At 39.6% G+C, this 27856-nt stretch overlaps 1 protein-coding gene across 4 annotated transcripts in view; it reads left to right on the top strand.

Annotated features, from left to right (window-relative positions):
• KCNQ5 (potassium voltage-gated channel subfamily Q member 5) overlaps positions 1-26792 on the top strand; it is a 518932-nt gene extending 492140 nt beyond the window's left edge. For all 4 annotated transcript variants that reach the window (XM_019417732.2, XM_019417734.2, XM_019417733.2 and 1 more), the window contains 3 exons: positions 19031-19162; positions 20987-21113; positions 22415-26792. In XM_019417732.2, coding sequence (XP_019273277.2) covers positions 19031-19162; positions 20987-21113; positions 22415-23377 — 1222 coding nt within the window. In that variant the 3' untranslated portion in view covers positions 23378-26792. The remainder of the gene's footprint in view (positions 1-19030; positions 19163-20986; positions 21114-22414) is intronic.
• Positions 26793-27856: the final 1064 nt, after the last annotated feature.

Genomic DNA, 27856 nt, shown 5'->3' with positions numbered 1-27856 from the left:
CCATAAGAATTTGTGGCTTTCAGGACATTTAGTGTATAGATCCAGCTGGATTTTTAAAATTATTTTTATGACTTGACGCTCCAATCCATGTTCTGTATCTTGTGTCAAGGAAAAAAATCCCACTAGGTTGTTTCAAAACAGGTTGAGTTCTAAAAAAGAGGAAACGTAAAGTACTAGGCAGTGACTTGCTCCTATCCTGCTGAAATATAATGTCAAACACTGATCTTTTGTTTTTTAAGTTTTTATTTAAATTTCAGTTAGTCAACGTACAGTGAAGTATTAGTTTCAGCTGTACAGTATAATGATTCAACATTTCCATACAACCTCCGGTGCTCATCACAGCCAAGTGCGCTCCTAAATCCCCATTGCCTCTTTAGCCAATCTGCCCACCCTCTCCCTACTGGTAACCATCAGTTTGTTCTCAACAGTTAAGAGTCTGTTTCTTGGTTTGCCTCTCTTTGTTTTTCCTTTGCTCATTTGTTTTGTCTCTTAAATTCCACAAATGAGTGAAATCATATGGTATTTGTCTTTTTCTGACTGACATATCAGTTTGCTTTGCATAATATTCTCCTGCTCCGTCCACGTCGTGGCAAATGGCAAGATTTCATTCTTTTTATGGCGGAGTAATAGTCCATTGCATATATATACCACATCTTCTTTTCCTTTTTTTTTTTTTTTTTTTTCAGATCTGGGTTAGGTTTAGAGTTAAGGCCATGGTGAGGCTGTTTGCCTGGTATCCTGCAGTTTTGAGACCTCCCATAAGGTTAGGGTTAGGAGTTAGGAGCAGGGTTAGGGTTCGAATTAGAGTTAGGTTTAGGGTTAGGATTAGCATTAGTTTTTAGGAGTCATGGGTAGGGCTAGGGTTCAGGTTAGAGTTAGGTTTAAGGTTAGAGTATGTGCCTGGTAGCCTGCAGTTCAGAGACCTCTCCAGAGACTAAAACCCCATCCTTCTTCTCTGGTGAGAATACACATGGCAGCCATCCACCAGGCCGAGGCAAGGAAGGAATTTGGGCCTCTAAATACTCTTTAAATAGATATTCAGTTTAAACACTGATCTTAGTATGCTTTCTCTCCCAATGGCAAAAGCTAAAAGCGTACCCAAAGTAACTTACATTTATACTTCCAGGATCCACTCCCTCCAAAACCCAGCTTCTGGATTAAATAAACTGCTGCGTGCTCATCCTGCCTAGTTTTGATCCCTTTGGGAGAATTTTAATCTGTCAGGGAACCCAGAGTGACTCTCTTGCAAAGAAATACCTCTGGTCTTTTTGGCTTTCTCTGTCTCTTACCAAAAAGCCAAAAGAAAACATAAAATATCCAACCCAATATAGCTCTTCAGATACTTAGTCTAATTTCAGAGATCAGCGTGACTGATTATTTACTGCTATTTTTAGTTGGTCATTTAGTATCATTAGACATCGCTTTACTTGATGTTTGGGAATCACTGGGAAAGCAGAAATCAGTTATAAAAGATTTTGGTAAATGTTTGTGATGGCAAAGCAAATCATGGTTGATGAAAATGTGTACCCCTAGAAGATACTTAAATCTTATCTGTAATGGCACTCCCCCACCCCTGGCCAAAAAAAAAAAAAAAAAAAAAGTGAAGTAAAACTTGGTTACTTCTCAACAGAACCCTCAAGCAACAAACCCTATAAGTAGGGGACCAACCTTCTTTTGTGCCCTGGGCTATCCCAGAGTATGCCTCTTGTCTCATCATAATTGTTCATTGTCACTCCCTGTCACTCCCTGTCTTTCTCAAAGTATCCCAGTATGGACAATTGTATGATCACACTACTCCAGGGGAACCTAGAAGACTTAGGTAATATTAAAGCCCAGAAAACCCAAGAATATGTAGTAAAATTATGCCTGAAGTCTTCAGTTAAAGGAACAGAAAGGACCTGAACAGCATTGTCCAATATAGTCACCAGTGGCCACATAAATCTAATTAAATTTGAATTAAAATTAAATAAAATTTAAAATTCAGTTCATCAGTGGCGCTATCCACTTTTAAAGTGCCCAAGAGCCACAAGTGGCTACTATACTAGGCACAGAAGATACAGTCCATCATCTTTGCAGAAAGTTTTACTGGACATGGCTGGCTAAGAAGTCACCTTGAAATTCTCTGCATTCATTCATTATACCCCTCAAACACCCTAATGTGAAGGTGGAGTAGTTCATCCACAGATTAGTGCGACTTGCGACAAGTACCATAAAAATCTTATCTAATGGGAACAGATTAGGTTTCCTAAAAGTCATACTTAACCCAATTTGTTCGTTTCCCAAGACCTTCCATAGCTTTCTGCTTTTGCCTCACACCCTATAAAAAGAATTGTGAGCTGAATGAAAGAAAATGAAATAGGTTTATTCCGCGAGCTAAGCACTTTAGTGGCAGCTTAAGACTTACTTTTGTACCATCCTCTTGAAACTTGCCTGATTTTTGTGAAGTCCTTTGCAGAATTCCCTTGCTTTTCAGAATCCTTTCTTGGTTCTTATTTTTAACAGGACTTTATTATTTACATGTATCTCCTTTTTGTGAATTTCTGAAGCTTTCTGCTTGCTACTTTGTGACACTCAAGGGGGATGTTTTTCTCTCCCATATCCAGATTCTGCTTACTGGGTTTTTAAAAACTCATTTCCAAGTTCCCCTTAAAATTCACGGATTCTCTAAAAACATAATAGCTACACCCAAGAGCTAATAACTTAATTGGAAATATTTGACTTACAGTAATACTTACTTTCTTAAAATACATGATTAAAAGACCAATCCATATAATCAGCAGTTCTGAAAAGGAGTCTGTTGGTATAAATCCCTAAATCTTATGCAAAACTGTCCTTTTCTTGAATTCAGCTAAATAAATAAGCTGAATAGCAGTTGACTGGAATGTCTTTGGCCAGAACATACCCATTTCTTACAGCTCACCTAAAGTGCTGTTTTATATGTATGTTGCTGATTGCAATTGTAAACCATCTATTATTCATCTCTAAAACAGCAACTTTGTTTTGGCATTTTCCTTGTTATTTCTCGATTGTTTGATTATTTACTATGAGTAGTTGAATATACCTTTTGTCCTCCAGTTGCTCTTACAATAATAATAGTTTTTCCTAAGAGCCAAATTAAAATTTAGATGTATAACAGAAAATATGTATTCCACTGCAAGGATGACAACATGGAAAGCAATGCTACTGCACCCACAAAGAGCAAAATAGGAGTTCTTGTTTGGGTTATTAATATTTATTGAGCATCTGCCATTTTCTAATTTGTAGTTATTTTTGAGAGTAAAGATTCTCTGAGATGACTAAAGCCACTGTCTTAACTTGTCTGGATTACATTCTCCAAATGCACTTGGAGACTTTTTTTCAATGAATGACATCACTTTTTATAGTAATAAACAATGGCTGTTCTTAGACATTTTCAAAATACATCTTAAAAGTCAGAACAATACTTAGTTTTGTGTAATCCCTCCAGGATTATCACAGATTATTCTCAAAATATTATTTAGTGGGAATGCACAAAGTTGCCAGAGATGTGTTTTAAACCCATAATGGGAGGGAAGATTATACTTACTTTTAACAAAAGTTCTGTATCCTGTTAATGATTTTTTTTATCTTGTTAATTATTTAATTCAAATAATGTTAAGTCTCTTTTCATTCTCTCATAGAAATTAGTTTCTAAATAGAAAGTTGACATTGGCAGGGAAATAAGCAGATTGGCAGGCAAACTGATAAACTCTTGAACTTTCTACACACTCACTTTTCATTATATCATGGTACATTCATCTGCTAGGGCCACCACAACAAAATACCACGGACTGGGTGGCTTAAACAACAGAAATTTATTTTCTCACAGTTCTGGAGGCTGGAAATGCAAGATCAAGATGTCAGCAGGGTTGTTTCCTCTGAGGCCTCTCTGGCTTGCAAGCAGATAGCACCTTCTCACTGTGTCTTCACATGGTCTTTCCTCTGTGCTCCCACATACCTGAGTCCAAATCTCCTCCTCTTATACTAGCCCCAGTCAGGGTGGATTAGGCCCTACCCTCATGGTCTCATTTCAACTTAATCACTTCTGTTATTAAAGTCCTGTCTTCAAATACAGTCACAATAATACAGGTACTAGGGGCTAGGGATTTAACATATGAAATTTGGGGGTACACAGTCCAGCCATAACACATGGCAAGATATCAGTTTTCCTATCACTGTTTAAAAAATATTTTCTCAGGCACAATACCAAAAAATTCCGATTAAAAGTAAACCCACAAATTACCTAGATATGTTCCCTCGCAATATCAAACATCTGGATATTTGAGAATATCTGAAGAGGTTGACTATTACCTTTCAAGCTTGTACTCGGCATTGTGTAAATACTATCTAAGTGAGAATCTTGTGTAATATTTCACACAAAAATTAATATATGCCCATTAATTCAAAATAATAAATATAAATAAATAATACATAATAAATAAGTTTTTAAAGTTATATCCAATACAAGTCTATTTATAAAAGCGTTCTAGAATAGTAACTTTTATAATAATTTTTTAATTTGAGTTGAACACAATGCTACATTATTTTTAGGGTACAGTATAGTGATTCACCTTCTCTATATGCTTTGCTCACCCCAACTGTAGCTACCACCCGTCACCATACAACGCTATACACTATTATTGACCATATTCCCTATACTGTGCCCTTTATTCATGTGACTTATTCATTCCATAACTGGAAGCCTGTATCTCCTACTCCCCTTCACTCTTTTTGCCCAACCTCCCACCCCACTTACCTCTGGAAATCATCAATTTATTCTCTGTATTTGTAGGTCTGATTCTGCTTTTTATTTGTTTATTCATTTGTTTTGTTTTTTAGATTCCATATAGGAGTGAAATCATAGAGTATCTGTCTTTCTCGGTCTGATTTATTTCACTTAGCACTATACCGTCTAGGTTCATTTATATTGTCACAAATAGCAAGATATCATCCCTTTTATGGATACATAATATTCCATTATATACATAGCACATATTGTTTATCCATTCATCTTATGGTATTTCAATTTTTAATTTTTTGAGGACATCTATACCGTCTTCCACTGTGGCTGCACCAATTTACATTCCCACCAACAATGCATAAGGTTTCCTTTCTGTCCACATCCTCACCAACACTTGTTATTTCTTGTCTTTTTATTATTTTAGTTCTCAGAATAATAATTTTTAAAAATACAAGAGAAATGTTTGTATTTGTTTTCCTATACTGAACTGGCTAGATAAATTCTTAGATTTGCACACCTAGGCAACACAGAAGTGCTGTGTAGACGATTTATTAGGCAATCTGCAAATAAGCTCTGTCTGTTAAAATGATGCAATGCAAAGCTCACTTGCTTCTTACCTGCATTTTTTTCATAGAATTACTATAGCTAAGATCAAAGCCATTCTCAGTGAGATCTTCAACAACAACTGTTCTCTTGTCAGCTTGTCTTACACAACTATTTTGGTCAGTTGTCAAGAAATGAATCAGAATACCATACAACCTATTCTTCTTGTAAAGATAATCTAAACAACCCAATGGACATTACTCGGTATTCTGAACAGAAATGACCAAGAAGCTGTTGGTTATATCCTGTTCTTGACTTCTCTTAACATAATCACCACACCTGCTATGTTTGACTTGTATGCACCCTATTGTTTCTGAAGGTACAACCAGCCTTCTAGAAAACCAAATGAATAAAGTTTGGGAGGAAAACTCAAAGAATTCTTTAGTTGAAGCTGCAGCCAACTTTACCCTGGTGCCATTAGCTAATTCTATCCCCAGCCCCCACCCTCCTGAGAACTGCTCAGGAGAAGTGATCCAAGAAATGACAGCGTCTGTGTGAGCTTGGGCAACTCATGTCAGCTCTCTGTGCCTCGTTTCCTTGTTGGTGAAGTGAGGATGGTAATAGTATTGACCTTGTAGGGTTGTGGTGAGGATTAACTGAATTGACATTTGCAGAGCACTCAGAACCGTGCTGGGCACATGGAAGCACTACGTAAGAGCTATTTTAACCTACAAGTGTCCGGGCTCCTTACTGTCTTCCCAGCATGCTGCCTACTCTGCCCATCCTCCACTCAGGCCAGACAGATTCCCATGTATATCATGGGAGAGGAGCACTTCTTTCTCTCTTCTGAGGGGTGCTCCCAACTTCCAAATGTTTGTAGCCTTGCCTGCCTGCACCTCCTTCCCCAGGAAGCACTTGCTGTTACCCCTTGCAGGTATGTCCTCACCACCTATGCTGAGGAATCACTCAGAGTAACGCCACTCAGGGCTGAAAGGGCATTTTTTCCACGCAACCATGAGGCAATGTTCCAGGTAGATTTCTCCCCCTTCCTCCTCTGGATGAGCTTGCTGCCTTCCCAGGCACCCTCCCAAGAAAAGGACTGTGAAAGGGAGAAGTTATTTCTCCTTTTCCTCCCCTGCCCTCACAGAGGCCTGACTATAAACTCTTTAGTTCCTCCCAAAGGATCCTACACTCTAAAAAAAAAAAAAAAAAAAAAATGGTAGAGCTTCTACTTTGCACCAGACACCAGGATAGACATTAACAAGAAAAATGGATTCCTGCTTAGAGTTTTGAAGGGCTGACAGAAAAGTACAGAGTCAATTATGATGCAGAGCAACATATTGCTACAATAATAGAAGTCCAGGATATTTGGGCACAAAGAATGTTGGCACTTATGTGCGAGGTGGCATTCGGGAAGTCTTTCTGGAAGAAGGGGTTTTCTAGCAGAGATCTGGTGACTTGGTAGGTACCAGCCAGGCTATTGTAAAGGGTGTGAGTTTAGCAGAGGGAACTGCAGTTGCCGAGAACCAGATCTGAAGATGGCATTAGAAAGTATATGTGCTGCTCTCAACAATAGCCAAATTGTGGAAAGAGCCTAAATGTCCATCAACTGATGAATGGATAAAGAAATTGTGGTTTATATACACAATGGAATACTACGTGGCAGTGAGAAAGAATGAAATATGGCCTTTTGTAGCAACGTGGATGGAACTGGAGAGTGTGATGCTAAGTGAAATAAGCCATACAGAGAAAGACAGATACCATATGGTTTCACTCTTATGTGGATCTTGAGAAACTTAACAGAAACCCATGCGGGAGGGGAAGGAAAAAAAAAAAAAAAAGAGGTTAGAGTGGGAGAGAGCCAAAGCATAAGAGACTCTTAAAAACTGAGAACAAACTGAGGGTTGATGGGGGGTGGGAGGGAGGGGAGGGTGGGGGATGGGTATTGAGGAGGGCACCTTTTGGGATGAGCACTGGGTGTTGTATGGAAACCAATTTGACAATAAATTTCATATATTGAAAAAAAAAAAAAGAAAGTATATGTGCTGGTAGGGGGTAGAGAACATAGGGAGGAGAGGTCAGACTCAAGGGAGGAACAGGAACTGTTATAACAAGCAGGAAGGCATGGAGGCTAAGTACAGACGTAACTTTGTCAGACTGGTGTTTTATTCTAATACTTAGAACAATGACTAACCACAGTGCAAGGAACAGATTGGAAAGAGGGGACCATTGTTGTTACAATACCTGGATCTGCTGGGAGCCCGAGCCAGCCAGTCGTGAAGGATGGATTCCAGAGCTCTTTGGACAGGAGACAATGACAGGATTGGAGATTTACTGTTGAAGAAGACGGAGTGAAAGAGCAGGAGGAATCAGGATGGTACATCCGGGGGGCTAGTCACACAGAGGCTGGCTTGTGGGAAGATGGTGCGTTGTTGCAACTGTTGAGTTTGCACAGTTACGGCGGGGCCCCTCAGGCAGATGAAGCCCTGGATCTGAAGTCCCAGAGAAAAATCTGGAATGGGAGCAAACTTCGTAGTCATCAGCACAGACATAGATGTTTTGCAGAAGTGTCATCCCAAGGAGAGTATGGGAGTAAAGACAGAAGACGGTCACCACAGAAGTTAAGGCTCACAAACCTGCAGGGAGCTGCAAAAGGAAGAAGGCTCAGGTGAAGACTAATGAGGAAGCCAGACTGAGGGAAACTGGTGGGGGGGGGGGGGGGGGGTGGCAGAGGAAGGGCTAGCAGACAGTGCCTAGGAGCAGGAGGCCAGGTCCACTGTGTTCAGTGCTGCTAAGAGGTCAAGATGATAAAGTGTGAGAAAGTCATTTGGAAGTGGCAACCAGGAGGTCATCAGTGACTTTGGGAAAAAAAATTCAATAGTGGCAAAAGGGTTGGAAGCCAGACTGTAAGCAAAACATTTTTTAGAATTATCTATCAGAATCTTTCATTCTAATAAGAACCTAGATAAAATGTCAAGAATTTCTTTGCAACTAGCAAAGACTCATCAACTCTTCTAAAATTGCTCAGATCTGATCAGCAAAGAGAAGACCCATGATGATTCGTCAGAGTCTCTCAAGTGATTATGCAAATCAGGCCTCTCTGGAACCCTGGGTTGGGTGACAAGGTTTTCCAGTTTTCTTGCCCTTGCATTCTTCCTATTTTGAAAGGCAGCTCAGAACCATTCTCTTGACCATCCCCTAAAATGCATTCTCATCTTTGAATCCTTCTTAAATCTCACTCCATCCTTCAGACAAGAACACTCCACAAATAGAGAAGAAGAGGCACATGTTTGCCGTTGTGGGTTTTTGTTAAATCTACAAGCTGTTTAATCATCACCAGTTCTTAATTTTGCTGATAGCATCTCTGCTATTTTAGCAGAGGTGATGAGTCTTTGTTTGCAAGTCACTGTTAAGACATTCTTGTCAGCCAAGTCTCTGGCATGTTACAGTAAAGGACGCTGTTAGAAGAACATTTTAGGGATCATTTAGCACGTATTTTTAAAATCAGCTAATATATTCCCTGGAATATTCTTTTTGTTTGTTTCTGTTTTAAAGATAATTGCCTGTGGCCACATTTCGCTCTGAGGCTGCATTAAACTAGTGTTTTCACTGAAGACACACTTACTTTACAGCCTCTAATTTCTAACCTTTTATTTGGTTATAATTTAAACTGAAACTCCCATTCATTGCTATGACTAAAAATATTCAAGAGCAATCAACATGTATGGGTACTTTATTTATTTACTTATTCACTTCATATTTTAAAGTTTATGCAGAATTTTATACTCCTGAGAAAACAAAATTCCCAAATTTAGTTACTGGATCAGTGCTCACAAAATCCTAAGAGGAGAGTTAACCATTTGCAGACTTGTGTGAATCTAGAAGTTCTTGCTTGAGTTCTACTATTCTTAACCCCTTTAAAAAAAAAAAAAAATGTGTAGGAGAGTCTACCAAATCCTGAATATAAAGCATAATAATAACAAGCATTAGAAAAACAACTCTACATCCAGTGTGGCAGCAGTGTGGCCACAGAACTGGTCCTGTGGCTGATCCCTAAGTCAGCCACATGGGGTACCTGACTGCCCCTGCAGTGAGGACATCTGATAGACTGTGTAGAAGTGCTGGTCAGTCCATCCAGGAACTCCTGAGGCTCTTTCCCTGGCTAGTAGCCTGATCTAAGATGAAAGAAGGGTAAAGGAGTTTGGGATATATAATTCTATAACTAATGTTGAAAGGTTTTCAGAGTCTAATGTGTACACAAATGTAAATCTGCATTATTAAATCATGTTTATGTATTAACAAAGAAGGAACATTAATAAATCATCCAAACAGGTAACACATATGCCTTTAATAAGTGACCCAAAATTTCAGGTTCCACAAACTTAGTTATCGTGGCAAACTTGCTCCATGATCAACATCATCCCCTGACCAATCTCTGAAAGGCAAAAGAGGTTGCTGTGGGGAAGTTTCAGTAATTAGAAGGCCCTGTATCACTTCAAGAATGAGTCCAAGGACTCTTACTTTTAAGGCAGATGGATGCTGTATTTCTTGTGAAGAGTCAGAAGTCATGGGGTAGAATCATCCAAACTGGGAAAGAGAGGGATATGGAATGCATATCAGTACAGTAAGTCAATCCAACTGGTCAACATCAGGTAAGAAAAGGGGTCAGCAGGAGAAACACACATCTATGCCAAAAATATAAGATCTGGAAACATAAGGGGCCATTTGTGCAGCCTGGACACATTCGGTAATATAGGGTGCCTGGGTGGCTCAGTCGGGTAAGTGTCTGACTTCAGCTCAGGTCATGATCTCACTGTTCGTGGGTTCGAGTCCTCCCTCCATCAGGCTCTGTGCCGACAGCTCAGACCTTGGAGACTGGAGCCTGCTTTGGATTCTGTGTCTCCCTCTCTCTCTGCACCTTTCTCTCTCTCTCTCTCTCTCTCTCTCTCAAAAATAAACATTAAAACAATTTTTTTAAAGAAAATAAAAATTTGGTAATATAATCCCCAGAGGTGGAGGTACAAAGGGTAAGGGACTGTCACGTCCTGAAATTGCTTCCTATCACTAATACTAATCTGAGTTAGCACTCCTGCTGGCCTGAACCTCCCACCACCTTGCTCTCACACACAGTCTGCCCTACCAGACACGAAGTGCTCAAGCAGCAGGATTTATTTTCTTCATCACTGTGTGCCTGGCATCCAGCACAGAGCCTGGCATGTGGTGGGCACTCAATAAATGTCTGATAGGTGAGTGATAGAATCCATGAGTGAATTCTTAAATCCCACGCATCAGACACGCTTGTGGCATCGCTCAGGGAAGCGGCCACACTGAGCTCATGTAAAGAGCTTCTGGCTCTGAACAAATGAGGCTCTTGGATCCTGTCAGAGCTCCCGGCCACAGGGGCTGCTGCCTCCACCAGGACTGGAGAGAGAAGAAACTGGAGACAGATAATCACTGGAGCCTCCTTCACCTCTGCCAGCTCCTTTCCAGCAGAGGCAGTGCTCCTCCGGCACCTAGCACACACCCCAGCACGCAGTGGTAGGCGCTCCACGAACACTTACTTAAAGAAAATCAATCAGTCGTCGCCCGGCACTCCCTTTCCCTTCCGAAAAACAAATGGAATTTCTTAACTATTCCTTGTATGAGACTTCAGGCCTCACGCAGGGAGGGGGTCAGGAAACATTCAGGTTCTGATTGGAGGCCTGACGCCAAAGCACACTGACCCTCTGCCTTATGGGTATGACAGGTGTAACAAAGAAGACCTAGCAACACCCACCATCACTTCTTTGCGTGGGGGCAGGGAGCAAGGAAATCTTTCTGCCATCTCCCTCTTCCCACCTCCATTTCAGAGACTCTGAACCTGAGCTGCACGTTAGAATCCCCTGAAGAGTTTTACAAAATCTCTGAACCACACCCTGGATCAATTACAACGGAGGTGGGACCCAGGCATGGGCGTTTTTTACAGCTCGCGGCCGGTTCCAGTGAGCAGCCAAGCTTGGGAAGTACGGCTGTCCTTACAGTCAATCAAACTGCCTCTTCGGTTCACAGTCGGCTGAGCCCTCTCCGCCCTGCCCGCGCCTTGGCTGCCGGCCGGGCCCTTCCATCTGTTCCGTGGCGGCCGCAGTCACTGCCGCTTGTCTTTCTAATCGTTCTTATCTCTGCATATTTATATGCAATGTTGTTACCCTGATTTAGAGGACTGGAACAAGACTTTTGCAAGATTTTATAACTCATGGCAACAAATGCACCTACATTTCCTTATAAGTGCACATGTGTTTGTGTGTATATATAGATATATTCTACCCAGAGTTTAACTTTGCTTTAGTTATTTCTTCGTGCTCAGAAAATTGTGTGAGCAGACTTCCTTCAGTTTCAACAGGAGGTGCCAGTTTATGAAGTTTGTGATGAATCTTTTTCCCCCTCTAGTGGTACTACAGGGCATGTCAGCTTTGTGCAAGAGGTTTCCTTTTCTCAGACTCCTAGCCAGCTTCTCAGTTCCCGACAGCATCAAAGGAAACCAACTTCAAGGGCTTTTGCTCTTTGCTGCTGCATTAGCTCCAGTGGTGCAATTTACCCTCATGAAAAAAAGAAGCCAGTGAGAGTGTAACTTACTCCTCAGTCTTTTTTTTTTTTTGGTCCTCCAAAAGACCTTCCAACAAGCCCAGTAAGAACAGTCCATTCACTTAGCAGCTTTGAGAACCTACATGCCAGGCACATGTGAGTGAAAAGAGCTGTATCATATGAAAGGATCTTTGTTGTTGCTGTTATTTTGTGTCAAAATATAAAATCTTAATATTAAGACAATAGTACAACATTGTGATTAACAGTTCAGCACTGGAACCAAACTCATTCAAATCCCAATTCCACATTTACTATCTAACTTCAGGCAAGTTATTAACCTCTCTATGCCTCAGTTTCCTTATCTACAAGTGGAGATGACAATAATACCCTTCTCATAGGGTTATAATTTAAACTACTGCTTGGCATTATTATCTTAATTGTGAAATGTTTCTTAACAGTCCTAATTTTACTCTAGAATGACCTGATTAAACATTCCTTTCTACCAAGCAATATATAGAACATTTTAAACTTCTTTATATGCATGTAGGGTACCACCGAGGTCTTCTGCATCTTTTCCCCAGGCCAGTGCACGGGCTTTTGTTTATTCCTGGCCTGAAGCCATTTCCTCATTGCTCCTGCTCCCCGCATCTCTCTTATCTAAACCATGGGGCAGCAAACTACAGTGGGGAGCCAAAATCCAACCCAATGTTTGTTTTTTGTCAATAAAGTTTTATTAGAACACATCTACACTTAACTTGCTTATGTATTGTCTGTAGTTGCTCTCATGCCACAATGCAAGATGAATGGTTTCAATAGAAACCATACAACCCATAAAGCATAAAATACTTACTATCTGGCCCTTTATAGAAAAAAATTTCTGCCCCTTGTCTACACTTTGAGTAATTCTGGATTTGTGCTCCCTGAAATATGTCTGAAGAACTCCAATTTAATTCTAAGGCATTCTTTCAAGAAGACCTCTACAAGAGCCTGCCTTGCCACAAAACAATGTAAACAACTTTGAGCAACTAGAGTAGCTGATCCCCATTCATTTCTTCAGCAGGCTTTTGTTGAACCTCTGATACTTGCCAGGGACTGTGCAAGACATTAGGGTAAAAACCATAGCCCTAACATTGATAAAGTCCAGTGGGTGAGATACAGTGCCTCAGATTTAGCTACAGGACAATGCATTTGAGGGCACAAAAAAAGACCATCTTTCCCTATAGAGGTGATCAAGAAAGACTTCCTAGAGAAGTCAATGCTTGGGCTGAGTCCAGGACAGTTAGCATTTTAGGTAGAGTACAAAGACAGAATCCTGAGAAATGAGCACTTTGGTGACAAAAACTCCAGGAGGACTGGAGTGCAGGCTTCTTAAAGAGGAATGAATAGAGATGATCATGTGGAGAGAGAAGGTGTGAGGTCCCCATCCATTACCCTCTTCTCTCTTGGGTGGCCCACCCAGTCTCCTTGGTAGAGCTTCTAGACAAACAAACCTCTCATGATCATTAATCCAAATGTTGGATTATCAAGGGGAGAGGAAATAACCCTTCATTCAAGAACGTTATACAGTCTGGGGAAGGAGGCAAATGTATAAGCAAATAATTACAGTGCAGTGTGCTAAGTACTAAAATAGAGGTTGATATGCAAGTGACTAACTACTTTGGAAGAATCACAGAAATTTCCATAAGAAAATTGACTTTAGAGCTGAGTCTTAAAGATACCACATGGGGCGCCTGGGTGGCTCAGTCAGTTAAGCATCTGACTTCAGCTCAGGTCATGATCTCATGTTTCATGAGTTCAAGCCCCACATCAGACTCAGTGCTGTCAGCATAGAGCCCACTTCAGATCCTCTGTCCCCTCTCTCTCTGCCTCTCTCTTGCTCATGCTGTCTCAAAAATAAATAAATATTTTTTAAATTTTTTTGAAGATATCATAGGATTTCAGGAAGAGGAAATAGCATATACGAACAATTGAAGTTTATAATTGATTGAATGGTGTTTTGTGGCCCTGCAAGTTTTTGTTGTTGTCGTTGCTGGAACCTCAAGTTCCAAAGGCAGAGTGGAAGGGGATGGGGTGAGAGAAGTCGAGAAAGGCCAGTCCATAAACAGCATTATTATGATATACTAAGGAATTTGATGTTTACTTGACAGGCCATGAAAACCAATGAAGGATCTTAGGAAGGGGAAAAGATGTTCTTACTTTCACTTTGAAAGATTTATTCTTTCAAGGTTACAGTATTGCAAATCAAAAGGAGGGGACAGCTTTGGGAGCTATTAGTACATACTTGGTCTGTCCTTAACAAAGGCAAAATGAATGCCATCATCCTTCATATAAATTACTGGTTTCCAAAATATGTATGTTATTAAACATTCCCTCCACATTTATAAAACATATTGCCCGATTTTGAATTTTCATATCTCACCTTAGACCTCTTCAATGTTTTCATTTTCAACCTACAACAAAGACGGTTAAGAAAATCTATTTGTTGTCCAGGGGTGCTGGCTCAATCAGTGGAGCATGTGACTCTTGATCTCAGGGTTGTGGGTTTGAGCCCCATGTTGGGTGTATAGATTACTTAAAAAATAAAATAAAATAGGGGCACCTGTGTGACTTGGTGGAGCATCTGACTCTTGATTTAGGCTCAGGTTATGGTCCCAGGCTCATGGGATCAAGCCCCAGATGGAGCCCCACATGGAGCCCCATGTCAAGCTCCATGCTGAATGTAGAGCCTGCTTGTGATTCTCTCTCTCTCCCCCTCTGGCCCTCTCCCTTGCACATGTGGTCTCTCTCTCTCTAAAATAAAAATTAATTAATTAATTAATTAATTAGTTAATTAATTAATTAATTAATTAGTTAATTAATTAAAATTGTTAAAAGAAAATCTATTTGTTTCTATAATAGAAAACCTAATCCTTAATAGGTAAAATGGTTTTGTCACACTCACTGATGCCCTAGTAAATGCTTAGCAGTCCTAGACGGGAGACTGATTGTCTTCTGTAGTGTTTCAGTAGGGCCACATGATGATTATGCAAAGCTGAGTCAATGTTAAAGTTCTTAATAGGCTACACATTGTATCATTCTTTGGGGGAATTGCTTTCCCTCCAATGCTTTACTTACAGATTTGCCTAGTTTCATGTTTAGGAATTAAAAATTGGATTAATAATATTATTTCAATTATTTGAAAAGGAGGGATATTTGCAGGGATGGACTGGAGCCAGCCTGTACTGACTTTCAGGAGCTGATTGTCACATTTTTAGGAATTTTGCTGGTTGTTAAATACAGTCATTATGAAAAAGTAAATTGTATAAACTCACAATAAAATATTAAAAACAAAAGCAATACATATTCAACACTCACTACTTCCTAATCATTTTACAACATATTACTCTCTCTGTTCTTGAGTTATACACATCTATTGTGTCTCTATGGTGTAAATACGATTAATGATATAATATTATACATCTCTTCCCAATTTCTTATTCAAGTGATGTCACATTGATAGCTTGAAATGAAGTATGGTAGGAGTATTTATACCACGGAAATGTGCAAATAGTACAAATCCAAATTATAAATATTGATCAAAATTATTAACAATGAATTTTCTTTTAATCTGGCTAGCTTATAAATGGTAAATTATGTAAATAAAATGATCTATGATCTGCTTAAAATATGACTAAGGGCTAGAGTGTAACACTGTCTGTTGAATGCTTTCAAATTGTTCTTCTGTTAAAATATTTGTGAAAGGTAAAGAGAAAAGCAACATTCAACTCTGAGACAAATTACCATAGAGAATTCACACAACTCCCTACAAAAAACAAGGGCAGGCCCCCATTAGGACAAAACAGATCATTCAGTTTGGAGGCATGTGGGTCCACCGCTGGGCAGCCATGCCACAGGCCACAAATGCCTGAGCTACAGTCGGTGGGAACACACTAACTCATGCCAAAGCTTGTCCCTCTGCGTGTAGGGTGGTTTCTACCACTATAGCCAAGAAAAATTGCCAAAGATCCCAGCCAACCTTGTCAACATCTCCAGAATTTATGCCATGGGAAACCAGGAGGTGATATGAAGGTGAGAACAGACAGATCTGGGTGGGATCCTGGCTTTGCCTCATACTGATTGCTTGTGTAGGGACAAGTCTTTGAATCTCAGTTTCCCTAAATACGAAAGAGAAATAAGAATATCTTTTCTTTTTATTTTTTTAATGTTTATTTATTTATTTCTGAGAGACAAAGAGAGAGTGAGCAGGAGAGGGGCAGAGAGAGAGAGAGAGAGAGAATCCCAAGCAGGCTCAATGCTGTCAGAAAAGACCTGATGCAGGGCTGGAACCCACGAAGCTGTGAGATCATGACCTGAGCCAAAGTCAAGAGTCAGAGGCTTAACCAACTGAGCCACCCAGGCACCGAGGGAAATTAAATAAAAATATGGGGTTTTTTTTATTTTATTTTTTAAAATTTACATCCAAATTAGTTAGCATATAGTGCAACAATGATTTCAGGAGTAGATTCCTCAGTGCCCCTTACCCATTTAGCCCATCCCCCCTCCCACAACCCCTCCAGTAACCCTGTTTATTCTCCATATTTATGAGTCTCTTATGTTTTGCCCCCCTCCCTGTTTTTATATTATTTTTGTTTCCCTTCCCTTATGTTCATCTGTTTTGTCTCTTAAAGTCCTCATATGAGTGAAGTCATATGATATTTGTCTTTCTCATACTGACTAATTTAACTTAGCATGATACCCTCCAGTTCCATCCACATAGCTGCAAATGGCAAGATTTCATTCTTTTTGATTGCTGAGTAATACTCCATTGTATATATATACCACATCTTCTTTATCCTTTCATCCATCGATGGACATTTGGGCTCTGTCCATACTTTGGCTATTGTTGATGGTGCTGCTATAAACACTGGGGTGCCTGTGTCCCTTCAAAACAGCATGCCTGTATCCCTTGGATAAATACCTAGTAGTGCAATTGATGGGTCATAGGGTAATTCTATTGTTACCTTTTTGAGAATCTCCATACTGTTTTCCAGAGTGGCTGCACCGGCTTGCATTCCCAGGGAAATAAAAATATCTTAAGTGCTCTTGAAGACAAGACATCTAAAGTACTTCACATAACAAGTGGTAGTGTTATTGAAAACACAAACAACAACACCTAAAAACCACCTAGGTTGTGTAAGAATGATTTTTCCCTTCTTCCCACCCACCCAGGCGCCATTAGCTACTCTGACAGTTAGTAAAGAAGTGTCTGGGCTTTGGCTTAGCTTTTCTTTCAGTTTTATCCTTAATATTAATCCTTAATATTAGCCAGATTCACAGATATTTTCTTTTTCTCTTTCTTTCCTTTCTTCTCTTATTCAACAAATATTTCTTTCTACTGTGTATCAGGAACTGTGCAAAGCTCTGAGAACACAATGTTGAAGAAAAATGGTAGTAGTCACAGCCATAGTAGAAGTACTGGTAGTAACAATAGCTAACACTTACTGACCACTGACCATTGTGCAAAAGAGACCCAGCCCTGCTTTCATGTAGCTGACAATTTAGTGTGGGGAAACAGGTATTTAAAAAATAATTACGGCCAAAAATTTCAGAGAGTACATATTTCACTATTTTTTCTCCATTTTTTAATATAGGAGACTGAACCCCAACCAAATTTGGAAAAAAAAAAAAGGAACTAAAGCTAAATACTAAGAGGTTAAATTAAAAAAAATTTCCTTGGGCCACCTGGGTGGCCCAGCCGGTTAAGCATCCGTCTTCGGCTCAGGTCACGATCTCACAGCTTGTGAGTTCGAGCCACACCTCAGGCCCTGTGCTGACAGCTCAGAGCCTGGAGCCTGCTTGGGATTCTGTGTCCCCCTCTCTCTCTGCCCCTCCCCCACTCACGCTCTGTCTCTCTCTCCCTCAAAAATAAACATTTAAAAAAATAAAATTAAAAAAATAAAAACAAAAAATATTTCCTTTACTTTCCTGTGAATAACTTTGCTTACATATTTTTGCAAATAAAAACAGATCAAAAAACCCTGAACAAAAAAGAGCTTGTTGGAGAAAATGTGGTAGAGAGAGGGAGAAAGAATATTATGGATAAATGATTCCAGAATAATTAGTGTGCAATTAATTTGAAGTTAATAATACAATTACAAGAAAGAGTTTGGGGCTTTTTAACCAGTAAAACAATTTGGATTCCTTGCAATGAGCTATCAGGATAGGTAATGAGTATTTTCTGTTTAAATCCTACATTTATTCCCAATCTTCCCACTTTCCACCGGGGGACAACAAATTTTGGTTTGCAGAGCCTAATTGACTAATTCCCAGCCTGGGATCCATGAGTGTGATAACGGGAGTCTATGAGCCATTTAATGGTTGAAAAAACACTGGCAGGCTTAACATTTACCTGCAATAAGGCTGCACAGACTCATTAAAATGTTATGCTTCTTTGATTTCTTTGGGAATAATATCAAGTTATTGCAGTAACTGGTTATCTTAGGCAACTTGGCTATTATGGCATCATGGGATGTATTGATGAAACATTGTTTTAAAACAAAGGTCCATGTTGGGGGAAGCACTGTAATAAAAGAGATCTCTGGTTCTGAAATCTTAGATCTCCAAGCTCAGTGTATGTGTGTTATGTCTGAAACAAAGGGAACGTGGCTGCCTAATGGAGCAGCATTCTGCAAAAGTAATTTATGAAACAGAATTTTCAAAAATGTCTATACAAAGGTACATTTCTCTAGAGAGAATAAGAGAGTTTTGCAGACACATCTGCATCTGAAATTGCATATAGGTACACAAAAGACCATTTTAACAACTTTTATATTTTTTAAGGAATGCAGTGTGTTATTTCTTAGACTTCCGAGGGTCACATAGGAAAGGCAGGATTGCATTTTAACTTTGATTTTAATTTGAGGTTTCAGTGAACACTAAAAAGGTATAACACTTAGTATTAAGTCTCTTTTTGTGTGTTTTTCTACTCTCAATGTGTGCATCCCATGAGATATTCTTAAATTGCCTACTATAATCTTGGACTTTTATGTTGCATTTCTGGAGGAGCCTAAAATAATTTGATGCATGACTTTTTTTTCCCCAGAGTTTCTCATGTTTACTAGCAAGCTATTTGGGTAACTTCTTTTAGCAAAGTTATGGAGATTAATATGGAATATGTTGCTTTTACAGGATTATGAAATTTCATGTTGCAAAACGGAAGTTTAAGGAAACATTACGCCCATATGATGTAAAAGATGTCATTGAACAATATTCTGCTGGTCATCTAGACATGTTGTGTAGAATTAAAAGTCTCCAAACACGGTAAGCAATAGAAATGAGATTTGTTGTGAAGGAATAGGGATAAAAACTATCTGAGAAGAACTTTTTGTAGAGAAAACTCTTGAATCTCATATTTCTAATTCATTTTCATGGATAACTGCACTTTTTCTTTTAACATAGATTTTTATTGAAGGCTGTAAATCAGGCATTAGAAGCCTCCAACGACAGTATACAGTATCTCAGTTTCCTCATCTGTACAAATGGGACTCATGTTAGTGCTTGCTTCATAGGGTTGTCATGAGGATTGAATGAATTAATACACATTAACTAAATGCTCAAAAAATGTTAATGGTTGTTGCTGATGTCATTTGAATAATTGCCGCTATTGTTGTTTTGTTATTCTCTAAATCCTAACCATCCTTCAAGAATAGTCTTTCTCCTTCATTAAACTTGACCCGACTATCTGGCCCACAAAACCAGACCTTTCCCTTCTCTGACCTCCTACAGCATTTAGAACTACTACAGAGCATAGAAACACTCACAATCTTGGTATACTGTGCCAGAGAATTGGGACTGAAAAACAAGGGGTTGGTTCCCATGTTGTTTCCTGGAGGCAAGTTTATTCCTCTTGTTCATGACTAAGACTGGCCTTTCTCTTCTTTAGTGTCCTGTACAGTGCTAGGTACACACTATCTCTCCGGTGAGCATCTTAGTGAGTGATTAAAAGAAATGAGTTCAATATGTTCCTCCAACTACATTTGATTGTGTTATCTTGAAGCCAGAATGTTCAGTCAACTCAGTTTTTTAAGAGTCTTGCTTCACTCTCAGGCACAAATTACTGGTGTTTGTGTTTGAAGAGTTCTTAAAACACAAGGAGAGAGTCTTAAACATTTGTTTTTATCCCACAGCACACTTAGCCCAGTGGGATATAATGCGCCCTTACTAAAACGCCTGTTCATCAATTATAGAAATCATAATTTGTTCATTCATTCATTCACTCATTCATTCATCCAGCAGGCAATTATTGAGTCCTGAATGTGTGCCAGGCACTATGGACATTCAGAGATTAATAAAATAATAACTTAGTCCTTGCAGAGCTTGCAGTATAATAGATTAGATATGACAGAAGGTAGGCACTGCCTGTATTTCTAGGCAGACAAAGCAAACGGGAATGTTGAGTCAGTACTCCTGATAATTCAGTTCTAACACACACACAAAAGAAGACAGTAATCCCCATTTCAGTTGATCAAGTCTCCTTGGAAATTGTTTTAATTCATTCTGTAGTCATGTTACAAATCTCTGCCTGTGTGGCCATGGTCTTCCAAGTCCTTTAATAGTACTATCTGTGGCTCCAAGCATTTTTATAAAGTTGAAATGCCACAGAATTTGTAGAACTAATCTTTACATTTCCAGCTCATGCAGTGTATATTCCCCAACTAGAATTCCAAAAGATGGAGGTGATCACTTTCTTATCTGCCTATCTCTCACATATGAGATGTACTGAATAATCTGTTCTATTAACATGAAATAATCATAATTATGATTTTGTAATTTTTTCAGCAAATTCAGGAAATGCCTGGTCAGAGATGGAAACAGACAAGTTATCTTGTAGTTTAGGACAATTTTGCCTCCAGAAGATAGCCCATAAGTGACTTCATCACCGACCGGAGTAATGAAAAAATTAATCTCGTGTGTAATTCTCATGTTAAGAAAATAAGCACATCAACTGGAATAAGATCATTTTTATTTCATCTTACATAAATTAAAGATAATCATCTTTAATTTTTCTTTTCAAAACACTTCATTCTGGCCTAGGGCAATCTCCACCTTCAGCATTTATAATCAGATCTCCTCTTTCCTTGATAGTGTTGACCAAATTCTTGGAAAAGGGCAAATCACATCGGATAAAAAGAGCCGAGAGAAAATAACAGCAGAACATGAGACCACTGATGATCTCAGTATGCTCGGCCGTGTGGTCAAGGTTGAAAAACAGGTACGGTTCAACTACATTGGTTAACTTTTAAGTCAGAATATTTTTAATCAAAATGTTGGCAATTAGATGTATTTTAGTGATTAATGTATTTTAAAGACATAAAACCAAGAAAGAGTGAATGAAATTACATTTTTTGTGCATAGACAGTGTTCTCTAAAACACTTGGATTTCCACATAAGGAATAAAAAATTTCATCTCATCAATTAATACTTGAGGCAACTATAGATTTTCAACAGTAAAATAACAAAGATCTATTTTTCATTGTGTTTTGGTGGTTATCTTTTTCACTCTTTAAAAAACAGAACAAAACTTCATTGTAACTATCATGGTACATTGAAAGTTGCTAACCCTGAAGCTGTATCTTCTCATACAAAGATAATCGTCCAAACCAAGAAACAGACTCTTAACTAACTATAGAGAACAAACTGATGGTTACTTATGGTGGCCCGCAGGGGGCTGGGGGAGGGGGAGGGGCAAAATAGATGATGGGGATTAAAGAGTACACTTATGATGAGCACTGAGTAGTGTATGGAATTGCAGAATCACTACATTGTTCACTTAAAACTAATATAACACTGTATCTTAACTATACCGGAATTAAAATTAAAAACTTTAAAAAAAGACAACTGTCCAGAAATCAAACTGCTCCCCAGTCTAATCAAAAATATTTCAAGTATTAATTCTGAAGCATTTTATCCCTTTATTTTTATTTATTTATGTATTTTAATTTACATCCAAGTTAGTTAGCAGATAGTGCAACAATGACTTGAGGGGTAGATTCCTTAATGCCCCTTACCCATTTAGCCCATCCCCCTCCCACAACCCCTCCAGCAACCCTCTGTTTGTTCTCTATATTTAAGAGTCTCTTATGCTTTGCCCCCTGGTACCTTTATTTTTAAATTTGGAATCACCTACATTGATATTTAAGGTCTTGCTTTCATTATAGAAGTTCCTGACCAGACTGCAGTAGAGTCCCAGAATATTTCTTGGAGGAGGCTTAGCCAAAGGCAGCTTGATTGGGCTGGGAGTCTTGAAGTTGCTTTCTTACAGTGCTTATATGTTTTTTGAGAACATCAGTTGTCCATTTTAAAGAGTTAAGGGGGTGGGTCTTGGTAGAGATTATGTAGAAGCCAAATCATACCTCTCCTCTGAAATCATCCCTTGCCCCCACCACTGCTGACGTTCATTATACTCAATATTTAACTGTATTGAAACACCCTGACTGCACTTTTTAATTCTAGAAATGAAGCCCATTCTTATGACAGGTTATACTCATATGTAACCATTTTCCCCATTTTTAGGTGCAGTCCATCGAGTCCAAGCTAGACTGCCTACTAGACATATATCAACAGGTCCTCCGGAAAGGCTCTGCCTCTGCCCTCACTTTGGCCTCATTCCAGATCCCACCTTTTGAATGTGAACAGACATCTGACTATCAGAGCCCTGTGGATAGCAAAGACCTGTCCAGTTCCGCACAGAACAGTGGCTGCTTATCCAGATCAGCTAGTGCCAACATCTCTCGAGGCCTGCAGTTCATTCTGACGCCAAATGAGTTCAGCGCTCAGACTTTCTATGCGCTTAGCCCTACTATGCACAGTCAAGCAACACAGGTGCCAATGAGTCAAAGTGATGGCTCTGCAGTGGCAGCCGCCAACAACATTGCAAACCAAATAAATGTGGCACCCAAGCCAGCAGCCCCAACAACTTTACAGATCCCGCCTCCTCTCCCAGCCATCAAGCATCTACCCAGGCCAGAAACCCTGCACCCAAACCCCGCAGGCTTACAGGAAAGCATTTCTGATGTCACCACCTGCCTTGTTGCCTCCAAGGAAAATGTTCAGGTTGCACAGTCAAATCTGACCAAGGACCGTTCTCTAAGGAAAAGCTTTGATATGGGAGGAGAAACTCTGTTATCTGTCCACCCCGTGGTGCCCAAGGACTTGGGCAAATCCCTGTCAGTGCAAAACCTGATCAGGTCAACGGAGGAACTGAATATACAGCTTTCTGGAAGTGAGTCAAGTGGCTCCAGAGGCAGCCAGGATTTTTACCCCAAATGGAGGGAATCCAAATTGTTTATAACTGATGAAGAGGTGGGTCCTGAAGAGACTGAGACAGACACGTTTGACGCTGTGCCGCAGCCTGCCAGGGAAACTGCTTTTGCGTCAGACTCTCTAAGGACTGGAAGGTCACGATCATCTCAGAGCATTTGTAAGGCAGGAGAAAGTACAGAAGCCCTCAGCTTGCCTCATGTCAAACTGAAATAAGTTCTTCATTTTCCTTCTAGCATAGCAGTTCCTTTAGCCAGACATATCATTGCATGAACTATTTCGAAAGCCCTTCTAAAAAGTTGAAATTGCAAGAATCAGGAAGAACACGAAAGAAAGTTTATAAGCCCGTTATCTTTTAATTGCATGAAAATGCATGTTAGGGATGGCTGAAATTCCAAGGTACATCAACATTAACCCACTCATTTAGTAATGTACCTTGAGTTAAAAATCCTGAGAAACCAAACACTGCTAATGCTTTGGGGTGTGTGAAAATGTCAAGATTAGGTCATTTAGAAGATTTGACTCTGTGTTTTGAAATTATGGGAGTAAACAACTTCAAATTTCAGGCGTTTCTGCTTTGTGATTAAATACAAAATACATTTTCAAAATTAGGCCATAATGTATATGTAAACACAATGGCTACCATCAACCGCTGCTAACAAGGTATCAAGGAAAGCAGAACTTGGGAATAATAATAGAAACGGCTGCTTATTTCAAGATATATTTACCAACCCATTCCTATCCAGTCATTTTATTATTAATGTAATTTGAATGTCAATCTGTGTGCTTTTGGTGATTTAACGCTGTGGCAAGCAATTTTGCACATCATTTTCATGTTGTTCTTTAGGACGAGAATGTTCTTCAGTTAGAAAGTGTGCAAATAATGAAATTCAGGGCCAGTGGGGCAAATAGACTATTTGATACATGTGAGTTCGTGGGAAGGTATTCCTCGATGGCTAAATCACCTTTATAAGTGGTCGACTTCTACACAAGCGAATACAATACGGATGAGTAGAAGGACCAGTGCGGCTGGGCTGATCTCTCTGCAATGGCGCCATCCCCGGCTTGCTGTAGTGTCAGAAACCATTCCCGCCGAATTGACAGGCAGGATCCTGGGGAATTAGACATTGGAGTGAGACTGAAACGGGAAAGGCTTGAAAAGAATCCAGACACAACACCAGGAAGTGGGTGAAGTTAATGAAAATAGCCTCACCCTCAGAGGGTAAAGAGAGGGAGAAAAACAAACCAAAATAGAAGAACTTGATCTTTTTAGAAAATGAATATTACTAGGGAATCTCAACTACCTAAACATCCCTTCGTCTTATATATAAACAGAGAATTTTGCAAGGTATTTATTTTTTAATACGCCCTGAATGTTTTTTGCTATTATGTAATACATTTTGCATACGGAAGGCTATAACTAAACTTCCTTTACTTTTTATACTGTAGCAAACATTTTCTATTCTCCCCCAAGAATGTTGCCCCAAATCTATAATTATTGGTTCCGTTTCTGGTATATACATTTACAGTTAGAAGCCAGGTACTCCTGGCTGGGTCTGCAAATCAAAACACTTAATCATATAGCCGCAGCAGCAAGGACCCAAGGGAAACAAAGTGAAAGATGCATTTACCAGAAAAGCAAGCCACGCTGACTGCTTGTTGGAAACCTCTCTAGCTGTCTCAGAACTTCAGCCAAGGTAATGGCATTAAAAAAAGCAAGGAGAAGCCAGAGAGCACTTCAGTTCAGTTAAACTCCAGCCACAGAAGGACTTATGAAAGGAAGAGTTTTTTTCCTTGGCAGATAATGCTCCTCCAAAAAACTTTCATCAGCCAGGAAGACAAAGCAGGGATAGCAACTGGCTGTCCAAAGGCAGGAGGAGGCCCTGAAATCCACCAGTCCTTCCCAACTGTCTCCCCCAACTGGCTTTCTCCACCCCTGACTCTCCTACTCTTCCTCTCCAATAACTTATCAATTCCCTGCCACTCTTTTGCTCCTGAACTTCACCAGGCCTTACCCAGTCTCCATCCCCAAGTAAGCGACTTCTCTGCTCTTCCTCAAATAGGCTTCTCAACCTTTTAAAACCCTTGCCCCTTTTGATAAGCACTGAAATTTTAAAAGCTTTCTCTTCTCAACCCACCTGGATTCTAGCATCCTCCCCTGGAGTGTATCATTCAGAATCTTCTTGGCTGCTGGAGACACACAGAAGTTAGGGTCTCAATTCTACACTCCAGTTAAAAAAGATTTTATCAAGCTTTTAAAGCAATTATTTTCATTTTTGAAGCACAGAATTTTAGTAAATTATTAAATGAAGTTTTTCACCTACTATGTCTCTGCTCAACCTGAAGTTGCGACACACTCTCCCAAAGAGGTTGGACACACACGCGCGCACGCACACACACACACACACACACACACACCATTCCTCTGACCTAAAGCCAGACACCTGCCATGCACTCTGCAGGCTCTCTCCAAATATCAGTCGAGGAAGAGGAGGGAGGCAGCAACTTTCAGGTAGCACTGATTCCTGGACATACTCTGTCCTGGGTCGAACCCCACTGGCAGCAGGAATTCTGAATGTATTGGGGACCCCTCCTTAGGCCTCTTTAGGCTTCAAACACAGTATTCATCCAGCATTGTTGAAGACTGAAGATTCAGAAACAAACCCTAAATGCATCACTGAGGTCTTAATCGTAGCAAAATGTGATAAACCATGATGTGAAAAACTTTTATACATTGAAGCCATGACCATTTTGTGTCTATCTTACTCTAGCACAAAAACTGTTGGATGTTAAAAGATAGTCGTGCTGTATGCAAACTGTAGGGTTTTGTCTGTTGTGCTACTCTCGACAGAGTTGAGAGGGGTCTCCCATTTACACTTAGCAAAGTCCCATTGGTCCATGCCAAATGGTGTCTTGAAGCACAATTTAGCTGAGCACTGAGCAGTCACATGCTCAGAAGTTTGTCTGCCTTCTTCAATATGTAGGGTTGATGAAGCTAACACGCACTAGCAAACATCCCTTCTATGAGGTTGACTAAAAATATTGCTGTGTCTGGTCTAAATGTTTGCATTTTGTTCAACTAAATTAATATCTGTAGGTTGCAAGTTTTGTTTTAAGTAAGACACTTTATTGAGTTTTTAAGTCTTTATCTCCTGTTCAAAGGTGCCTTTCTCACCTCCCATTGACTCAGTGATTCTGAAAGTTCATAATTTGCAGGTGAAACAAGTCTAATAGGAGGAAATCAGGCACAAAGTGACTAATTCTCATGCCCATTTGCAAAGCAAAACTACAAGAAAGGATGAAATCTGAGCAACTAAATTAACGGATCACTTCATTCAACCAGACTGAGAAAATGTCATAAACATTAATGTATCTCCCCAGAAGCTGATATTTTTTGCCTTAAATGACATGGTTGTGTTTTTGTAAGAGAAACTTAATATAATTATGTGCATTTTAAGTGAGCAGTTCTAAAAGTCAAGTATGACAATACAGTCGTCTGTTCCTGAAAACAAATAAATCAGGAACATCATACCCATCTCAAGCTATCATTGAAATGTAATTTCCTTTGCTCTCTTTTACTGGGATCATTTGTTTTAAAGTAAAACATTAAAAATATGTCTATAAACAGTTAGCGTGACTGTTTTTATCTGGAACTAACCGGTTGGTTCTGAACTCACTGAGCCCAGTGAGCCAAATGGGGTGTGTACAGATTTTGGACTAAAATATAAAAGTTCCCTTTCTGCAATGTGAGTGAAGAAACCATTGGTAATTTGGGGAGGGGGAGATTTGCAAATGTTTTTGAGGGTGTATCATAAGAAAATTAGGGGCGCCTGGGTGGCTCAGTGGATTGAGCATCTGACTCTTAGCTCAGTTCAGGTCTTGATCCTGAGATCATGAGTTCAAGCCCTATGTTGGGCTTGGCACTGGGTGTGAAGCCTACTTAAAAAATAAAAATAAAAAATAAGAAAAATTAATTTGATATTGATCAAAATTCAGGTAAGTAGTGCTTGTGTATTAACTAGACACATGTCACATGTGCTTTGTATTAACTCTAATAAAAGGGTTTGCTAAACAAGTGACAGGAAATCACTGGGAGACCAGGCAGGTGCCCAAAGCTGCAGCCCCTGGCTACCCAGAATTACCATTTTTAGCTTCTAGCCAGCAACACCATACCAAAGAAGGACTTGAAAGTGGGGGATGGGCATTGAGGAGGGCACTTGTTGGGATGAACATTGGGTGTTGTATGGAAACCAATTTGACAATATATTAAATAAATAAATAAATAAAATAGCCCATTCCTTCTATTCTCATAGGAATCTTGCACTAAGTATCCATGATTAATTCCAGCGGAATTATTTTAAAGGAAGCTCTGAATGTTAGGACTCTGGACTACAAGGTAACAAAGCCCTAACAGAAGCATTTGAGACAAGAGGAAGAAGGAAGAAGGAGTGTTATCCCGGAGAGCAAAGTGAGGGGACTTCCCACCACGGCTCTAATGAGACCAAACACGTCTATGCCTATTCTACCACCTTCTAGAGATGAGTGAAAATAAAACTGTGTACGGAACATGCCTGCTTGACCAACTTAAAAGTGTAAATCACTTCCAAACACGTTTGAACTTGTTTAGCACTACCTTTCACCCCCACCACTTAAAAGCAAAATTATACTTACGACAAATACTGTATCTTAACCATA

Source organism: Panthera pardus, unplaced genomic scaffold, assembly GCF_024362965.1.
Source record: "Panthera pardus isolate Hobbes unplaced genomic scaffold, ASM2436296v1 HiC_scaffold_17, whole genome shotgun sequence".
Taxonomy (NCBI): Eukaryota; Metazoa; Chordata; class Mammalia; order Carnivora; family Felidae; genus Panthera; species Panthera pardus.
The sequence above is the reverse complement of the archived record's forward strand: the minus strand, read 5'-3'. Positions and strand labels throughout refer to the sequence as shown.